The 19,613-nt window shown below is 45.7% G+C and overlaps 1 protein-coding gene across 1 annotated transcript in view; it reads left to right on the forward strand.

Moving 5' to 3' along the window:
• Positions 1 to 19,613, forward strand: part of PKDCC (protein kinase domain containing, cytoplasmic) — a 41,041-nt gene that overhangs the window by 2,179 nt on the left and 19,249 nt on the right. The window contains exons 2-3 of the mRNA XM_053383306.1: positions 17,236 to 17,358; positions 18,701 to 18,972. Coding sequence (XP_053239281.1) covers positions 17,236 to 17,358; positions 18,701 to 18,972 — 395 coding nt within the window. The remainder of the gene's footprint in view (positions 1 to 17,235; positions 17,359 to 18,700; positions 18,973 to 19,613) is intronic.

The raw sequence follows: 19,613 nt of genomic DNA on the forward strand, positions 1-19,613 counted from the left end.
CCTCGCCTCCTGATAAATTTGCTTAAAACCCAGCTTAAAAAAAGAGAGGAAGGGCCCTAGCTCATTGGTACAGTCTGTTTTGCGCTCCGAAGGTCTTTCGTTTAATCCTCAGCATCTTCAAGTAGAGCTGGGGTGGGAACCCCGCCTGAAATGTTGCAGCTCAGTGTAGAGACGATATAGAACTAAATGGTCTGCCTTGGTTTAAGGTAGCTTCGTAACACAGAGATACACAGCTAGCGAGGTGGAGGCTTAGAGCAAATTCTGTCGAGAGCAGAACGTGCCAAGTTTGGGAGTCGCACAGAGATCTTTATCTGTTGCTGCCCGATGATTTGTGCTGTGTTAACGGCCTGGATCAAGAAGAAAACTTGAGGAGCTGGGGTAGACAAATAGGACTTTTCTTATGTCGATTGGGGAAACACTTCTTGGAATGAAGGTCTGACTAAGCCGCGACGGTGGCAGTCCCGCGTGTTCAAACCCGCGAGTGCCACTGTCGTTTAGACGTGGGCGGGCGACGTGTTCTAGCATCAGAAAGGATCCCCCAACCAGCTCTCCGTTTTAATCTCTCTCTGAGCTGGAGACAGGGGAGTGCCAGAAACCCGGGAGAAATCGGGCAAGCTTTCAACAACTCTTGGGAGGTTCGGTGTCCCGTCGAATCGATGTGGATCTTCTCTGAGATGAGGGGGTCGCGGGGTTCACAGCTTCGCCACGTCGGTTCTCTCAGTAGCGCGGCGCACAGTGGGATTCTGCCTTTGCACGGCGGCACACGAGCGCGCCCGGAGGACTAGCGCCGTGAATGCCTAAGTGGAAGAGATCCTTGGCTTTTCGCTTAATGGAGAGAGCCGAGCTGCAGACTCGGAACCGATAAGCGCTCGCTTTAAGTTGTGGGTAGTCAACCGGGTGTCTGCGTTCAGCAAGACACGGGGCCTCGATAACATTCAGCCGCAGTTCTTAGCCGACGAGGGCATCGTGGCCGATCTTAGATGGAGCAGGTTTGAATCGGGGATTTTAAATACTCGTATTAGAAAGAACCCATTTTCCTCGCGGAGGTCAAGCCTCCCGATGGTGCCCGAATGTCTGTTCCCGGTGCTCCTCGGGACAGGGAGCTCATACATTCTCCAGTTTTGTGCAAATATCCATCAGTTGATGTCTATGGGTAATAAATCACACCGTATTCTGGAAAACTGAATCACTTGCAAACTTCACACACACACCCCACCGCGGATGCATTAAATCAAGCCTTCACTTTCTCCCGTTGAAATGGCACGGGATCTGAAAACGATTAAGCTGGGAATCCTATTCCCGCTTACTCGCGAGTAAACCCACCAGAAGTCGATAGGAGTTCGTATGCGAGAGGAGCTTTATAGCTTCTTCTTCTTTTTTTAAAAAGACCACCCGCTATAATACACTTGTAATACAGAACCACCAAAATAAAATCCTGGTGAGTACGTGTGTGTGGAGGGGCAATCTGTCTAAACAAGAGTCTTGGCGGCCTCGATGCCAAACACCCCTTGCTCTGTAACAGCAGGCGGCGATCGGCAAAGCAGTTGAGCAAGAGCCTGTTCCCATCGGCTTGGGTGCCCCTGAGAACAGAGACTCTAGCCGGAGTCTCTTTGGAGGAACCAGGCAGGCTTCGCAATTTCGAATCTAGGTGTTTTGACCCGGTTTGGCAATCGCTTCCAGCTCAGGAAGGAGAAAGAGAAACGGCTCATAGCTGCGATCCTGCCAGAGAGGGGGTGGGGAGGGCGGCGAGGAGTCGGGAGGGGAGATGACCCGAGAGAGAGAGAGGGAGAAAGATCTCCCCTCTCCAGAAACAGCAGCGAGAGGAGAAGGAGGTCTCTGTTAGCAATTTTGACTCGGGAGCACATCAGATTGGTCTTGTCAAAAGCGCAGACAAGGCGGTCGATGGAGCTTGACAGCTAAAGCTTCCCTCCCCATCCCCCTCTCTTGTTGTTTTTAAAGAAGACTTTGTTTCACCTTGTGTTTCTCGCTGGAGATGGGTGTGCGCAAGTTCTTCCCCTTTGGGCCTGTCGACAATGGCATATTCTCAGATAAAGGAGAGAGAGATTGAGACTCCCTGTTTGTATCCCTTCTTCCCTCCCCTTGCCACTGTTTGGCTGCCATCCTATGCCTGGGAATAATCCACAGTGAATCTGCTGATGGGTCTTGCTTTCCAAATCAATACGCGCAAACCTGACTGTAAACCCCTCTTCTCTCTCCCCCCACCCCAAGCAATACCCCGACAGCCTCTCATTCAGGCAGTTACATTTCCTACAGATGATCCCTTTTCAGGTCCTCACTCAGGACAGAGCCACGTCTTTGAACTAGCTCCAGTTTTGAGGAAAAGTGTCTTTGGACTAAGCCACCTTTAAGGCAAAATCTAACCTGTCCTTGGGAAGGAAGTTTCGCTGAGTTGAAATGGGCTTACCCCAAGGAAGCATGGCGAGAAATACCAGCCCTAGAGAATTCCCAGAGGCCAATTTATTAGGGCTCCAGGGTCTCTCCGACAGCCAGGATCCGACTTCATCTCAAGCTGTAGCCATCGCTTTCAGGCCTCTTTAAGGACTGTGCTTGTTAACAAGAGCTTATGTGGGCTTTTCGGTGGGGTGGGGGACCCACACAGAATTTGGCTGGCCTCCTCGCACAATGAAGGCTCGGCCTCTATCAAAAGCCGGGCATTTAGCCTCTCTCTCTGTAGACACCCAGCCGCTCTGCAGAGAAAAGATTTGTTTTGAGCGAGTCTCTTCCATTAGGCCCATGAAAATTAGAGGAGGCGCAATGAGCTGTTCCTCTTATTTGTAATTCCATGGAGCACGTCTCAGAAATGCCTATCTTCTCTTCCCCCTCCCCAGTTCCTTTTGTGAGCAAATATCCTGATGGGGAGGACCCTGAAAGAGAATCAAGGGCCATCTAGTTACCTCCTTTCAGAGCCTCTTTCTCCCGCCTTGGTCAATTACGACTTCATGGATTAAGTGCCACCCCAATTATGAGTAAATTTCATTTAAATAATCAGAACCATATTTGCCAATGGGGTTTAGATTGCTTTGGCTTCCTCGCAGGCTCAGTAAGACTTACTCAAGCAGGATCCCCAACACACTGGAGGGAAGGCGGATGTGAAATAAGAAAAACCGCCAGCATAATTTCATTTTTTAAAATCCTGGTGAAATGCAGACAAGCACTAAATGCTTCCTAAGGCATTACAGGCAAAGGATCTGAATAAAAAGGAAGCCAACAGATCTAGCTGGATATTATCGTGGACCCACTCCCACAGATAGATCTATTCTTGCTCTGAGCACTTTTGAAATAGCTTTTTCAGAGGATGTTTGGGGTAAGACCAGAGTGCGGCTTTCTGTTTTGTGTATTCAATATTCATGCTTTTTAGAACACCCCCCCAAAGGATTTCAGTCAGCTTTGAGGTTGTATCAAGCTACAGATGTACTGTGAATACTCCAGTCTGATTCTTTTCTGCTCCAAAATAGTGAGCAGCAACCTGTCTAGAACCCTACAGAAGATTGCTCTCAAGCAGTGGTTTCCAAATGCCCCCCTTTCTGCCCACGGACCACTTGAAAATTACTGGGGGTCCTGGTGGACCACTTAAATACTTTTCTGCCTGTGGTACCAATTGTAATTCCTTAGACTTCAAATGCAATATAAGAAAGAAAAGAAGCAATTAAAAAGTACATTAAAAATTAATATCAAATATTCAGTGAAATGGATGTGCCCATTTCCCAGCTTCAACCACAGATCTGCAGGCACACTGTGGGACCCCTTGAATGAAGATTGCAGGCCACAGTTTGGGAGCCTCTGCTTTAGAGCTTCCCATTTTAAAACTGAGCGGGATTTAACGGCACGCTCCAACAAACAAACCCCCAGACAAGCCAAAATCCATTTAAGAGTCTAGAAGGCTGAATCTGTTCTGTCCTTGAGAGGTTTTGGAATATGGTTTAAGTGCGGGTCTCATTCCATTTTAGCTTTAAAGTGGATTTTCTTTTTCAACTGGGCTCGTCTCCATGCTGGAAGCTGGATTCTGTAAGGATGCTATGGAGAGCCCTGCTGGATTTCAGCAAAGTTCCATCTAGTCCGAATCATATTTTGAATGCTGGCCAGCCCCAATATTTTTGGGAAGCACCCAGCACAGCCCGAAGCCTCCTGTTTTAATTGCCGCACTGTTGCCTTAGTGTATATTTTAATTACAAATGTTTATATCTTAATGTTTGTGCAATTGGCCTTTATATTTAGAAGCCTATTTTTGGCATCAACCAGTTTTTCATTAAATACTACTACTATTACTGCTAATAATAATGATGATGTTAAAAGCAGAAACCCCTGCAAACTGTCTCTCCACTTCTGCCTCAGCATAAAGAGGGTCTTCTAAACACGGAGATCCCATTTAGGACTGCCTGCCTTCATATAAGCCTATCTGTGTTTTAAGTTTTTAGGAAGCTGCTTTATGCTGAGACAGACTATCTGTCTGTCAATCTCAGCATTGTTGACACTGACTGGCAGAGATTCAGATCAAGGGACCCTCCCAGCCCCACCTGGAGATGCCGGGGATTGAACCTGTGACCTTCTGCATGCCAGGCAGATGTTCTGCCCCTGGTCCTTGCCAAGCCTTCTTCAGAGGCTGCCTTCTGTTTGCTCCCCACATCTGAGTTAAGGTGTATACTAGCAATGAGAGAGACAGGGCCTTCTTGGTAGTGGTGCCGTTCACCTGGTGCCTACTACTCTGTCCATCTTTCCAGTGCCAGTGGAGTCGTTCATATTTTCTAGACCTTTTTAATCGTTTTGCTTGAGTTTATCTCATTTTGGTTTTACATGTTCTTTCCCCCTTCGCTTTTATTTCTTATAAAACCACCCTGGCAAAAAAAGATGCAATACAAATATTATAATATAAACACACAAAGAAAAATAATAATAATTTGAACAATAATGAATATTAGCCTCTCCTTCATGAATTTGTCTCATTCTTCCTCATCTGAGTTTCTGGCCAAGACTTCCATAGATTAATTTTGCATGCATTTGTGTGACAACATTTCTTCTGCCTTATGATCTTAGTTTCTGATTTCATCCTTCGTCCTCTGAAGTGAATAATGGCAAAACCAGCCTCTTGCAAAAAGCATCACTTCACTGATCTCTTTATATAAATTTCTGGGAAAGCTTGAAACTCCATCCCTTGGCACCCTACCCCAGGCCCTTCTGACTTCTGATTTAATTTTGACAGGAGGGGACAGCCTTTCTAAATAAACCCAACCTGTTTAGGCGAACTTCCTAAAGCAAAGCTCTTAGTGTCCAGAGAAAGTGTAGAGAGCTTTCAAGAACAGAAGCTCATTTTCCTTTTACTGCTTCCTTGAGTGCAGGGAATACACTGGAGACCACCCATTCTCCTGCTCTTCTCTCCAGCTCAGCAGCACATCCATCTACGGTGAGTGACGGGTTGCCACGGGCCTCCAAAGCATTAGTGAATTAGCCTATTTATCCACAAATAGCCCCTTATTCTGGAGCAGCCTGTAATCTCCAATCAGAAATCAGAACTCGTGGCTTGGAATCTCAGAGTATACACACACACACACACACACACACACAGGATCACTCAACACAAACTATTTACCCTTTCAATTCCCTTCAAGCAGTACTGGCTCCAGACAATCCCATACATGAGTTTTAAAATCCACGTGGCATCCTTCCCTGAGCAGTGAAAATATAATAGTAAAATCAGTGGCAGGTTGACATTCTTTCCCCATTTTTGGATCATTAGAATGCTTTTACTGTTTCTGAATGTGGCAACTCTTGCTCCATTGGTGACCCATGCCTCTGGAAACTCAAGGCTTGATTACTGCAACACAGTTTCTGTGGGGCTGCCCTTGAAGGTGACTTGGAAGCCTTCTTACCTGGTGCAGAAAACTGCTGCATGCCTTCTGATACTCATCCTGTTCTATGACAGCTACCAGTTTGCTCCTGGGCCCAATTCAAGGTGCATGTTTGAACTTTGAAGGCTTTGCATATCCTGGGACTTTTGTATCTCAAGGATGTTCTCTCTCTCCTTATAATCCACATGAGTTCACTCACCTGTCAAGGTACATCATTGAATATATGGGCTGTCTATATTTGCAGGAAGAACAAACTAGGATGTCTTGGGGCTGTGTACTCACAGTGCCAGCTCCAAAACTGTAATCTCCTACCAACAGAGATTAGACTGGCTTCAAGAGCAGTTTCGTTAGGTTGACTTTTGGCTGAATACTTTTTCTGTGATTCTTCACAGAAGAGTGGATTTATTTTAAATCCAAGCACCTCTTTTGCCAGCTGGGAATGGCAGCAGATGAAGGGAGGCAGAAATTTATTATTTATTTATTTATTTATTTATTATTATATTTTATATATCACCATATACCCACAGGTCTCAGGGTGGTTCACAGGATTAAATCAGAATATAAAACTGCGAAATACATTATCAAATAAAAACAAAACAACCCAATTACACCCCCCCCATTTTAAAAGGGCATAGGATGTCAATCAACCAAAGGCCTGGTTAAAGAGGAATGTTTTTTGCCTGGCGCCTAGAAATAAGAATTTCACATTATGCAAACATGGACAAACTACTTTTGTTTTTCAGCTGGGGTGCAGACAGGCAGCTAAATGTCTGTTTTTGACTCTTGGGGTTTTTTCTTAAAGGTAATAATAGCTAGTTCATATTCTAAAAATAAAGTGCCCCCCTTTTTCCCCTTAAAGCATTTAATGGGATATAAATAGACTGAATGCACAAATGCTTCTGAACAGCTGTTTAATTTATAAGAAAATGTAATTGAGTGATCGATTGCAATTTGAATCAGCATGGATGCCTTTAGTCGAATGATGACCCAAAAATGTAAGGAAACTGATTCTTTTTTTTAGTGAGTTAAAAAAAGAAAGAATTCCACCTTTTTTTCCTTTTCTGTGTACTAAATTTTGACAGGCGCACACATATTTATTTTATTTTATTTTATTTATTAATATAAGTGTTCACCTTCAGGAGTCCAGATGGGCCAAATGAGAATGTAAGGAGAACCCCAACAGATCAGGCCAATGGCCTGTCCAGCCCAGCATCCTCTCCTCACTGTGGCCAATCAGATGCCATTGGGCCAGAGCACCCTTCCCACTTACGCTTCCCGGCCACGGGTATTCAGAAGCATATTGCCTCCGACACCAGAGGTCACCCACAACCATCACAACTATGATTGATTAAGGCTAGCCATTGACCGTTTTATCCTCCACAATTTTATCTACAAATACCCTTTAAAGCAATTTGAGTTTGTCAACATCCCTGCACCTTGTTGATAGCAGATCCTGTGGCTTAAGTTTGCTCTGTGTGAAGAAGTGCTTTGGTTTTGTCTGTCCAGGGTTTTCCAACATTGGATGGCCAGAGTTCTAGTATTATGAGGGAGAAAAACATAATTCAGTTGAATCACGCCTCTGTGACGTCCCCCGCTTACTTGCCTTCTTTTTTCCGAAACTAAACAAGCCCATGCCTTTTCTTATAAGGACGCTGCTCCCAGCCCCGTGGACATTGAGAAAATCAGAAGAAACACAGAGAACAAGATGAAGGGATATGGGGGAGAGTTCAGCTGTGGAAGGCCTGTCAGTATCAAAAAACGCATCTTTGCAAAGAAAATACATGAGCCCCTTACAACTACTTTTTCTAAATAACAACAGTAACAACTGCTTCTAAATAAGAACAAAAACGTGTGTGTATGTATGCGCGCGCGCACACACACACACACACCTTATGGGGCATTTCAAGTTGCTTGTCAATTTCAATTCCTCCACATGTCGCACCAAGTGTGGTTCCACCCCCGCCAGCCATTGTGATGGGCAGGTGCAGATCAAAATGAGAATGTCGTTTGTTCTGGAATGAAGGGAGGTGGTGGAGAGTGTCTCATTAAGGTTGATTTAATAATGAGGGGCATTTGAGAAAGGGGGGGATCTGGGTCACTGACTTATTGTATCTGAAGATTTAGAAGCCCCACTAATTGCTTTGCAGCCCTCCTCCATCAAACTCCGCTGATGGCCTGTCTATCTCTTTTCTCCTGACCTGTAAGTGGGGAGGGGAGGGGGAAGAATACCAAAGTCCTGGATTTTTACCATATAATACTGTGGAAAACAGCAGGCATATTCATATATTGACTCTGTACCTGCCGCCACCTCCCAGTCTGGAGAAGACAGAGAAATCCTTTGCTTGGTAACTGCAGTAACTTAGCTGTTAATTTCAAACAATGGCTGTGATTGTAAAGAGACAATAGCGATGTTTGATTTACTGTAATCAAACATAATTATAAGCCTCATGCGGGCTCAGCCGGTCATAAACAGCTCGTCTCAAACAATTCTTCTTCTGATGTTAGCGCCAACTGGCAGGAAAGCTGATTGTAACCGTCAAGGGACTTTGGAAATGTGGTGTATTTCTCTTAGGGTTCTGTTCACCCAGTAGAGGCTCCCTGGGAATGGGGTCTGTCCAACCAGCTCTCTTATTTTCCCCCCACCGTGCAGTGAAGACTTTATTGGAGGGGTGTGTGTGAGTCTTCAGTGTATGTTGATAAAAACGAGCTTCTACTCATCTGTTTCCAGCTTTTAGCGGCTGAACTTGGCAATCCTAGATGCATACATCTGGAATGTTGCTGGCCATGGGAAAAAATGGAAAAAGTCATTTTAACATGTGATAATTTTGGTCTTTATGTGTTTCTTTGGTGTGGTGGTTTTTTGTTTTGCTGAAAGCCTCCTTGGGGTCCATATTAGTACAGGCACCCCCAAACACGGCCCTTTAGCTGTTATGGAATACAATTCCCGTCATCCCTGACCGCTGGTCCTGTTAGCTAGGGATGATGGGAGTTGTAGTCCCAGAACAGCTGAAGGGCCGAGTTTGGGGATGCCTGTATTAGTAGAATAGCTACTGATTAAATATGATAAATGTTTTTCTGATTTGCCAGTAAAGTCACCCACATAGGGCCCTGTCCAACCACAGGCTAGATATCAAACTCTCTCCCCTTGTGATGTCATGAACTTGAGAGTTATCAGACCAGTAGATGCTGATTCAAATCTCTGCTGATTCAAGAAGGGTGAGGATAAATCACCATCCTAATCTTACCTCACATGGTTACATGAGGACAAAATGGGGGGGCGTGATGCCCTATGTTCTGCTTGGACCTCCTTGGGGAAAAAGCAGGAAACAAAGATGCTAAAAGTAGGTAATAATGTAGTTAAATTTTCTGTGATAAGTAACCATCAAGTTAAACCTACTGGAGCATCTGCAGTCTCCTTCTTCTTCTTCACTGACTCATGATGGCCCCAGCAGAAGATTTCTCGCTGAGGGTTTGTTGTCTTCTTGCTGTGGACAGGACATCTCAAGGTGATGCATGTATCCAGCCAGATGGGCGGGGTATAAATAATAAAATTATTATTATTATCCTGGTTGGTTCTTGATGGAGGGTGAAGTGAGGTGGCAATTTGCTGGAGTCCACCACGGTCCAAGGAAGGTTGCTGGAGGGGGCTGGCAGGAGACAGGAGGTGGGTTGAAGGAGAAGACAGATGCAGCTTGGCGTGGAAAGATGAATTACACAAAGTGCTTCTTTCTTGCGAGAATGCTTCCCCAAAGGCCCAGATGTTATCCTGAGCCTTTAAGAGTGAGGAAAGGATCTGTTAGCAAGAACTCTGCTGCCGTTGGAAGCCCAGAGCTGATACAATTGCAAACCAGCCATAACTATCCGTGCCATTATTAGACGAGTGCCGGAGGTCTCTGCTCTGAAAGGGCTGGACTGCAAATTCTTAGGGGGAAATTGGGGGAAGGTGAGGGGAGGCCCAGTGTAGTTTTTAACAGGAAGAGGGCAAAAATGTACCCAATAATGCTGAATAAAAGGCCCTACCTCCCTCGCTTTCCAAACTGCCCTTTTTCTAAATAAATGCAGCCCAATTTATCAAGTTGCATCTTTCGACACCCTCTATTATTCGTCTCATGTAAACCACTCCCTAAGGGGTCTGTTCCAGTTTGCTGTTTCTTTAATAGGAGCGGGTGACAACCCTCATCTGCTTTTTCTTCAAAATCCTCACCACAAAAGGCCTGTTCTTGGACCCGTTGTGACTAATTTCAGTACCCTTTCGATACAACTGAGGTTTACAACAGAAGGCAGTTTTATGTCGGAACAGGCATCTAAAGAGCTGGTTGAAGAGTCATTCCATTTCGCCAGCCCGGGAACACTGAGCACTGTAGGAAGTTATGCAAGGAGAGTCAGGGATTCCTAACTCTGAATTCTTCGCACTTTCGCTTTGATCCTGTCTACGCTACACATTTAAAGCAGTAGAATACCGCTTTAAAATGACATGGTTTCTTCCCCCAAATATTTCTGGGCGTTGTAGTTTGTTAACTGCATCCTTACCCCACAGATGCCCACTTGACCGCTTCAGTCTGCGGAACTGACACTGTTACAACTGCTACGTAACAGTCATTCCACATTTGTAAGAAATGAGTCTTTTAGTGTGGCAACTTTGGAACTCCCTGCCTATTGAGATCAGTCAAGCGCCTTCACTGTACTCTTTCTGGCACCTGCAAAAACCATTTTTTTTGTTTATTGTTGGTTTTAATTATGTTTTGAATGTTTTAAATAGTTATTTTCAACTATTTTTTACTGATGATTTCATCCTTGTATTTTATTCTTCTTGTGAACTGCTTTGAAGCTTGTTTTTTTATTTTTTGTTTACAATTAAGTGTCACATAAATTTTACGAAATTATATAAATCTGAAATGCTTCTTGGGAAGCAATTAATAAATTAAATAGATTTTTAGTTTATTTTAACACACCTCCTCATGGTATTGCTTGTCATGAAAATAGCATATTTTCCAGGGCACACAAAAAGCAAAGGTCTGTTAGAGAAGAACTTAAAAATAAAAATCCACAGCTTGAGTGATGACTTTTATTAAGACCAACCAAACAGCAGCCACTGCTCGCAGGTGACACAGAAAGATGTTGCCCAGCTGTGGATTTGGGGATTCCCCCCCCCGGGCATCATTTGAAGTTGTGATTATCTTTTTTGGTGGGGAGTGTGCCTTTGTGTGTATGTATTTGTGGCAAACCTGTGTATGATTCAAGATGCAATTTCCAAAAGCATTGTGTTAAGAACCTTTGATGCAGTTCTTATTACTGTATTTTTTAATGCTTCTTGATTTCCAGGGGATGGAGCAGCAGGGAGAAAATCTTGACGAATAGCAACATGCCTTATAGGCTTTTCATCTGCTGCTCTTGACTACAGTTAATGTGATGCTGTTTAACTGCTCTTTGTTAGCTTTCCTTTCTTGTGATCTTTTTTTTTAAAAAAATAAAACAACAACCCAACAACTTATTTTTATTTTAAGCCACCTTTATAGTTTGATTCCCTCTTGGAAAAGTAGGAGATAATTATCCAAATAAAGAATGTGGTCTGAAAGGCTGAGTCTGGCCAAATGTTCTCGCTCTTCCCTAACAGCATCCTCGCATCTTTCGTAACTTGGCTGCCTCTCAGGGTGAGCCAGCATGGCTCAGTGCTGGAGTATGTGAAGTGGAGTAATAGAATATTTTTCAGTGGCATTTGCTAAGCCCTTTATTCAAACATTCTGAAGGGCCGTGGCTCAGTGCTACAGCATCTGCTTTGCATTCTCTGGCATCTCCAGTCCAGGTAGTGATTGTTGGAAGATTCAGGACAGAAAAAAGAGAGGACTTCTTCACACAGCACATTGTTAAACTGTGGAACTCCCACCCACAGGAGCCAGCAACTTGAATGGCTGTTCTCTGCTTCCACGGTCAGAGACAGTAATAAATAATAATAATAATAATAATAATAATAATAATAATAATAATAATAAAATTTATTATTTATACCCCGCCCATCTGGCTGGGCCTCCCCAGCCACTCTGGGCGGCTTCCAACAAAACACTAAAATAAATACAAAAGCTTCCCTAAACAGGGCTGAAGGGCTGCCTTCAGATGTCTTCTAAAAGTTTGGTAGTTATTTTTCTCTTTGACATCTGGTGGGAGGGCGTTCCACAGGGCGGGTGCCACTACTGAGAAGGCCCTCTGCCTGGTTCCCTGTAACCTCACTTCTCGCAGTGAGGGAACCGCCAGAAGGCCCTCAGCGCCGGACCTCAGTGTGTGGGCAGAACGATTGGGGGGGGGGGAATGCGCCTTCAGGTATACAGGACCGAGGCTTTAAAGGTCAGCACCAACACTATGAATTGTGCTCGGAAACATACTGCTTCTGAATAACAGTTTCTGGTATTCTACAGGAAGGGAGAGGGCTCTTCTGCTTGAATCCTGCTTGCGAGTTTCCCACAGGCATCTGGTTGGCCACTGTGAGAACAGAATGCGGCCTAGATGGGCCATTGGCTATTTTTATGTTCTTACGTTAGGGCTGTCACTGGCATTGCAGCCAAGCTAAGCAGGCAGGTAGGAAGTGCCCAGGCACAGACAGCCAAGGTGTCCTTCTGTGGCTCAGATTGTGAACCAATCCAGAGGAGAACTGGGGCTCAGCATTATGGGGCAAGGCAGATTCATAGTGGTTCCTCCCCTCCCTCTGGAATTTGCCAGACTCCCTAGTTCCATTATTATTTATAAAGTGCCACTGGAATAAATGACGCTTCCATAGTAACGTAAGCAAAAGGCAGGCATTCACACTGTGTGCCAGTGTGTATTTTCATTTAGCAAGATTTTTTTGACCACTTGATCAAAACTGTCTAAGCTGTGTACACAACTAAACTGTCAAGAAAACACAGCTAGAATACACACAAAACCATTGATGTAACTGTATATAGGAACGAAAACACATGCAGATAAAATCTGGGAAACATTTAAAACTAGTATAAGTAAACAAATTTTTGGGGTGGGGGTACCTCTCTAAGTAGGCCCATTGATGTTGATGACGACGACAACAACAACAACAATTAATTTATTATTTATACCCCACCTATCTGGCTGGGCTTCCTCAGCCACTCTGGGTGGCTTCCAAAAAAATATTAAGATACCGTAATACATCAAACATGAAAAGCTTCCCTAAACAGGGCTGCCTTCAGATGTCTTCTAAAAGTCTGGTAGTTGTTGTTCTCTTTGACATCTGGTGGGAGGGCGTTCCACAGGGCAGGTGCCACTACCGAGAAGGCCCTCTGTCTGGTTCCCTGTAACTTGGCTTCTCGCAGTGAGGGAACCACCAGAAGGCCCTCAGCACTGGACCTCAGTGTCTGGGTAGAACGATGGGGGTGGAGACGCTCCTTCAGATATACTGAATATTGAAATTAGTGAATTTAGCTTAAGTCATGTCTACTCTGAGTATTTATTGTGTTTTTATCCAAGGTGCTCAAGGTGGCATAGATGGCTCTCCCCCTCCTCATTTAATCCCCACAGCAACCCTGTGAGGCAGGTGAGGCTGAGAGGCAGGGACTTGCCTCTCCCAGTGAGCTTTACGGCAGAGTGGGGATTCGAACCCTGAGTCTCCCAGGTCCCAGTCTCGGGGTTTGTTTTGTTTGGGGGAAGAAAGCTGAGGGGTTAAGTCAAAGCATTTTTGGATGCAGCAGGCTTTAAGGTTGGTTTGGAAGAGAGAGAGAGAAGAGAGGCCTAGGGGAATTCCAGGCATTTGGAGCAGCGAGGGAGAGTGGTCAGAGGCGGTAACTAGAGCAGAACACCTCCATGCAGTGCCGGGTTGGATTATAGGAAAAATGCCTTTCTGTGAATTATTCTGGACTTGCATCATCCTTGCTACATAGAAGCTGGCTTTTAACTGTTTCTCTTTTTGGAACATTTTGTCCCTCCCTCCTCCTCCTCCTCTCTGGGCATAGAAAAGCAACACTTTTGCTAAGGCCTTTTCTTGGCATGTGTTCTTTTCGACAAAATCCACCTTTGGAAATCTCACTTAAGCCAGAAAGGGTTTTCTGTTTGTCTATCTCTACCCATTGACGACAGCTTACTAGGGGTCTTTTATTTTGTGTTTCGAACATGTCGGGTTTTGTGTCCTGTCTGACCTTTGGCTTCTGTTTGGGCAGGGGGCGCGTCTGAAAAAGGGTTCGTTCTCGTCGCCGTAATTTGTCGTTCTCTCCCACCTCCGAAGGAAATCTGAAGGAGCGGGAAAGGCCTGGCTAGTGGTGCAGCGGTAAAATGTGGCAGATAGACACTGCTTGGATGTGCCCAAGGAAGAATTAGATGGGTGGGAGAAGCCCTGAATTGGGTGCAACAGAAAGAGGTGGAAATGAGACCTATAGTGGTTAAAGTGAGGTTGAGAGGCCAGAGTTTGAACCCCCACTCAGCCATGAAGCTCACTCAGCCTAACCTACCTCACAGGGTTGTTGTGTGAGGGTAAAATGAGGAGGGGTAAAGAACTGCATTTTCCACCTTGAGCTCATTGGAGGAATGGAGGGGGGATATACATGCAATAATAATTAAATTAAATTAATAAGGGGGGAGCGAGCGAGCAAGATGCAGGTTTGCAAGCTTCACCCCCTGGAATTTGGCCCTTGGCAGAGTACGCCCAACAAAATGCAGCCCCCTCCAGAACAAAGGTTGACAATCTGGGGTCTGGGGTCACTGCAAATGATGCACAGTTCCAAAGGATTTTGCCTTCTTCACATTGTTGTAACAAGTAGCGTTTGGCATTGAAAACTGCTACTGGTAGGAACCACTGGAATTAATGGCTAATCTTCATGCTGTTATATGTAGGCCTCCATCCCAGAATTGGCATCACTTTTAATTTGTCTTGGTGGACTCCAGGCAATTCCTCAACACAGTTCCCACTGCTAATATCCTTCTTTTTCCCCACCTTGAAAGGCCGGCTGCCTCCTGCTTCTGTTTGACTTTTGCTTCTTTCCCGCTTGCTTGGCCTAACACTCCCGTCCCAGTTCTCTTCCCCAAAAATTAAGGTGTAAGAAAACTGCCACAAGTACAGATCTGATGCCAAAGTGTCTATTGCTGGTTTCAGTTTCCTCCCCCCCCCCCGCTTTTAACATTCCCATTTGTCCTATGCTCCCTTTCCTAAAAGCAGTGTTTTGATGTGCAAAGGCACTTATTTCAGACAAGGAGTAATTACTTCATACAACCATGCATTTTTTGAAAGGCTTGGTTTCCCCAGACAATGACAGATCTCTGGCATGGGGTTGCAAGAGTCAAAGCTGGTGAATGTTCATTCGCACATTTTAAAGCGGCAGTCCTGTGCAGACTTACCTGGGAATAAGTTCCACTGGAAACATTTGATTCTGAGTAAGATTTCTATAGCAGGGGTGGCTGACCTTTTTTTTCAGACTGGGTGCCACCTTGAAACTTGATCAGTCCCCCAAAGGGCTGTGTGTCAAAATGTGTGTGGCCAAAGTGCAAAAGTAGGTAGGGCAATAAAAAAGGGGGACACACACAAAAAACCCCTTTGTATAGCATTGCATGGTAAAATTCTCTTGCTATAATAGAAGGAAAGATTGTGGCAGCTTCTCCTTCCCTTTTTCCCCTGGTTCTACTGCCCATCTCCTCCAATACAGCGGTACCTCGGGTTACATACACTTCAGGTTACAGAGTCTTCAGGTTACAGACTCCGCTAACCCAGAAATAGTACCTTGGGTTAAGAACTTTGCTTCAGGATAAGAACAGAAATCGTGCAGCAGTGGCACAGCAGCAGCGGGAGGCCCCATTAGCTAAAGTGGTGCTTCAGGTTAAGAACAGTTTCAGGTTAAGAATGGACCTCCAGAATGAATTAAGTACGTAACCAGAGGTACCACTGTACAGTCATACCTCGGGTTGAATGTGCTTCGAGATTAGCACGTTCGAGTTGCGCTCCCCGGTAACCCGCAAGTCACGGAGCAGATGCCCAAAATGATGTCACACGCATGCGCAGAAGCGCCAAAACGTGACCCGCGTACGCGCAGAGGCGCGGACACGGGTTACGTTTGCTTCTAGATGCGAACGGGGCTCCAGAACGGATCCTGTTCCCATCTATAGGTACCACTGTACTGTTTAATTGCTCAGGATTGTAAATAGGCCAGACTGCATTGAAATATCTAAATTAGGGGTGGCTTATACATGGGCCAATTCTGACTCCCCACTTTTTTGTGCACTCCCAAGACACCCCCTCTCAGGAATTTTTTTAAATGGCTGCTCCCGTGGGTCCCATGTTGGAATCAATATCCGCCATGCCCTGCGCAAGAGAGAGGTATTGCCAGGCTTGGCAAAATCCTGATGTTTAGGGGATCCCCACAACAGCACAGTGGGACCTCAGTGAGCATGTTCAGTGGTCCCAGAATGCTATCTGAGTGTTGAGGGGGGCATAGGAAACCAAGGAGGGGGGGATGGGCTGGACTGAACAGGAAGCCCTGCACACTGCAAGATTTTGTTGTGGGTTCCACTTGTTTCATATTATGTTGGCAAACCGTACCAAGGACCTAACTTTTGAAAAGGTAGGATACAACCATTTTTAGAAAATAAATGCTCATCTTTTCATTGAGGAATTTAAAATACACTTCTGAACAAACACCGGGGTTTCTTGACATGCTATTTGGAAAAACAACAACAAAACACTACTGATCTAAGGGGAATCCTTTATAAATGATTTGCTGTTGAAGATTTTTTCCCTCCTGTATTATAACAGTGCATGAACACAGCACATGTTTTATTTCAGTGTTTATTTTCTTTAGTTTATTTTCTAAAAATATATCAATCAATAAATTTTGTGACTTGTCTGTCAAGCTGTATTTGGGGGTGGGTGGGGATTTATTGATGTAGTCCAGCCTTCCCCAAACTTTACCTTCCAGATGTTTGGGACTACAACTCCCATCAGTTCCAGACGGCATAGCTGGTTGAGAGTTGTAGCCCAAAACATCTGGAGGCTGAAGGCTCTGAGCTAATGTGCAATCACTTAACATGTGGAAAGGTCTCCCCTCTAGATGCAGCCTGTAAGGTGATGGTGCTTATCTTCCACCTGTAAAAAACCTCCCTGCGTCTAAGCACTTAAAATTTCTAAACTAGCCTTCACTCCATCCTCCTTGAGATACTAGCTTTCTGCTTGCGGGGGGTGAGAGCTTTTGGGTAGCAGAAGATTTAAGCAAACAACCCCTCTTCCTTCTGTCTAAACTGAAGTATACCAAAAGAGCAATACTGTCAGGTGAGGGCCTCTTAGTCTCTAATACACACTGGAGGGGGAGTATATATATATTTTTTAAAAGCATGCTTACGTTCAAATAATGTACTAGTACTAATGCCTCCTTTCCCCCATCCACATTTGCAGCTTCACGGATATTGTTACCAAGACAGCAATGACATCGCAGACACCCTGACTGCCATCACAGAACTGGGCTCACCCCTGGAGATGATTCAGCTTTTACAGATTTCTTGGGAGGACAGGTTTCGTGTAAGTAGAGTTTCAAAGCTGCAATTTGAAGAGGCATTAACCATTGGTGGAGGTTTCAGAATATGTGCAGAGTGGAACAGGATCCCCAGGACCAGTGCAAGACAGCTGGCAACTGAATTTTACTTTGCCCCCTGTGGTAGGATATCATCACTGCACCTGAGGAAGCATGATAGTTTGGGGTGGCTGGGACAGACCATGAAGCATACAGAGCTGTTTCTTTCAACAGAGGGAAAGTGGCCTTAGGAGGAATAGACCAGAGGCTGCCAATTGCCCCCTTCCCCCTCGCATTGGCCGCCTGAGGCAGTTGTCTCACTTTGACCAACGGTAGGGCCAGCTCTGAGGATCACACCTGCTGTCTCAAAACCATCTCAAAAGCAGCTGGTTGGGTGAAGTGGCAGCACTAACTCTCCTGGGCCCTCTCCTATATCGGTGGTCTGTGGTGGGCTTATGTGGCAATGGCAAGTGGCAGCACTGTGGTCAGCATGGAGCAACTTTGAGCTCCCGCAGTGGTGCATTCTAGATGGTGAGGACTCCAGTCCCCATGTTTCCTGACCATTGACCATGCTGGCTCTGGTGTATTGTAGTTGAAAACATCTGAAGGGTACTCCTTTGGCTTCTCCTGCCCTTGGGTGATGCTGTGTTGTGGGCAATTTTAATGGCAGCTCCTAGCCACCTGATGTAGAGGGTTGAGGGCAAATGTCAGCACAGCAAGGGGGCCACATAGAGCCCCACTAGCTGCCTGAGGATGCTGTGTCCTGGTGCTGCTTCTGGTTGCCTCCAAAACTCAAGCCCAGGGTTTCCCATACTTGGGTCTCCTGCTGCTTTAGGACTACAACTCCCATCATCCTTAGCTAGCAGGTCAGGGATGATGGGCTGGTGACTCAAGTTTGGGAAACCCTGCTCTAGCCCTACAGATGCTGCTGGGGTCCCCAGCCCCTCATCAGCCCCAGCTAGCATGGCCAGTGGTCAGGGATGATGGGAGCTGTAGTCCAACAATATTTGGAGCATGACTGGCTCTTCACTCCTCCAGTAAGCCAAGCCAGAGATGGGATTTGCAATAGGTCTTGGTGTGTTGACTTTCCAAAGATTAATATGTGCACCTATTAAGTAAGCCTATATTCCCCCTGGGACATCTAAGGGGACAAACTTGTGTGCTGAAGACCAGGGGAAATGATGGAGAGATCCTCTTGTGTGTGCTCTTGCAACCACCCAATCTGTTTCTAATGCTGAAAGGGCTGTTGTCTTTTTAATTTTTTTTCATGCTCTGCAACAATAAACAGATCCTTCTAGGACGGCCTTGTTAGGGAAGCCAGGCGTGACAACGTGGCTCTTGTTCTTTCAGATCTGCTTCAGCTTAGTTCAGCTTCTGCATTATCTGGCCCACTCTCCCCTTGGCTCCGTGACTCTCTTGGATTTCCGACCCCGGCAGTTTGTGATTGTGGACGGAGAGCTCAAGGTGACGGATCTGGATGACGCCAGCATCGAGGAGGCCTCCTGCACGAGCAGCAGGGACTGTTTCATGGAGTTCCCGGCAAGAAACTTCAGCCTGCCTTGTTCTCTTGAGGGCAAATGCCAAAGTATGAATGAGAAGAGGAATCTTTACAATGCCTACAGGTATCGAAGCAGCTGGAAACGAATGGCTATGGGCTGTCAGGAGTAGGAAACCTTTGGTTCCCCCCTGTTGAGGTTCACATTTCCTTGGGAGTGTTGGGATCCACCGCCAGAGCCCTTCTGAATGTTAGAGATGGTTTTATTTCAGGAGTGGGGAACCCTACCATAGGCTACATTCCCTATGTGGCCCTCCAATGTTGCTGAATAACAACTCCCATCATCCCTGCCCATTGACTGTTAGGGTTGATGGGAGCAATAGCTGAGCAACACCTGGAGGACCAAGGTTCCCCACTCTTGCCTTAGGGCCTGCATGCTGACAGTGAGCAACACCAGATCCCAAAGTGAGACTGCCTAGTGCATCCCCTCTTTTTCTGTGCTATCTCATCTCTGACCCTCTATGCCACCTTCCACCATCCTGTCCATTCCAGCTTCATCCGTCTCCAGGGTAATGTTGCACCCTGGGCTCACTATCTGACTCACTATGGAGCAGTCATATTCCCTTCTCGGTCTCCCCACTTTCTCACCTATTTTCTTACACCAACTCTGTGGGGCTGACGACAGCTCAGCCGTCCAAAGTATGCAGACTGAGCTCCCCCAAATCTTGAGGGCCCGATCGCAGTAATGGTGGGCCTTGTGGCCTCCTC

This window comes from Podarcis raffonei, chromosome 3, assembly GCF_027172205.1.
Source record: "Podarcis raffonei isolate rPodRaf1 chromosome 3, rPodRaf1.pri, whole genome shotgun sequence".
Lineage (NCBI taxonomy): Eukaryota > Metazoa > Chordata > Lepidosauria > Squamata > Lacertidae > Podarcis > Podarcis raffonei.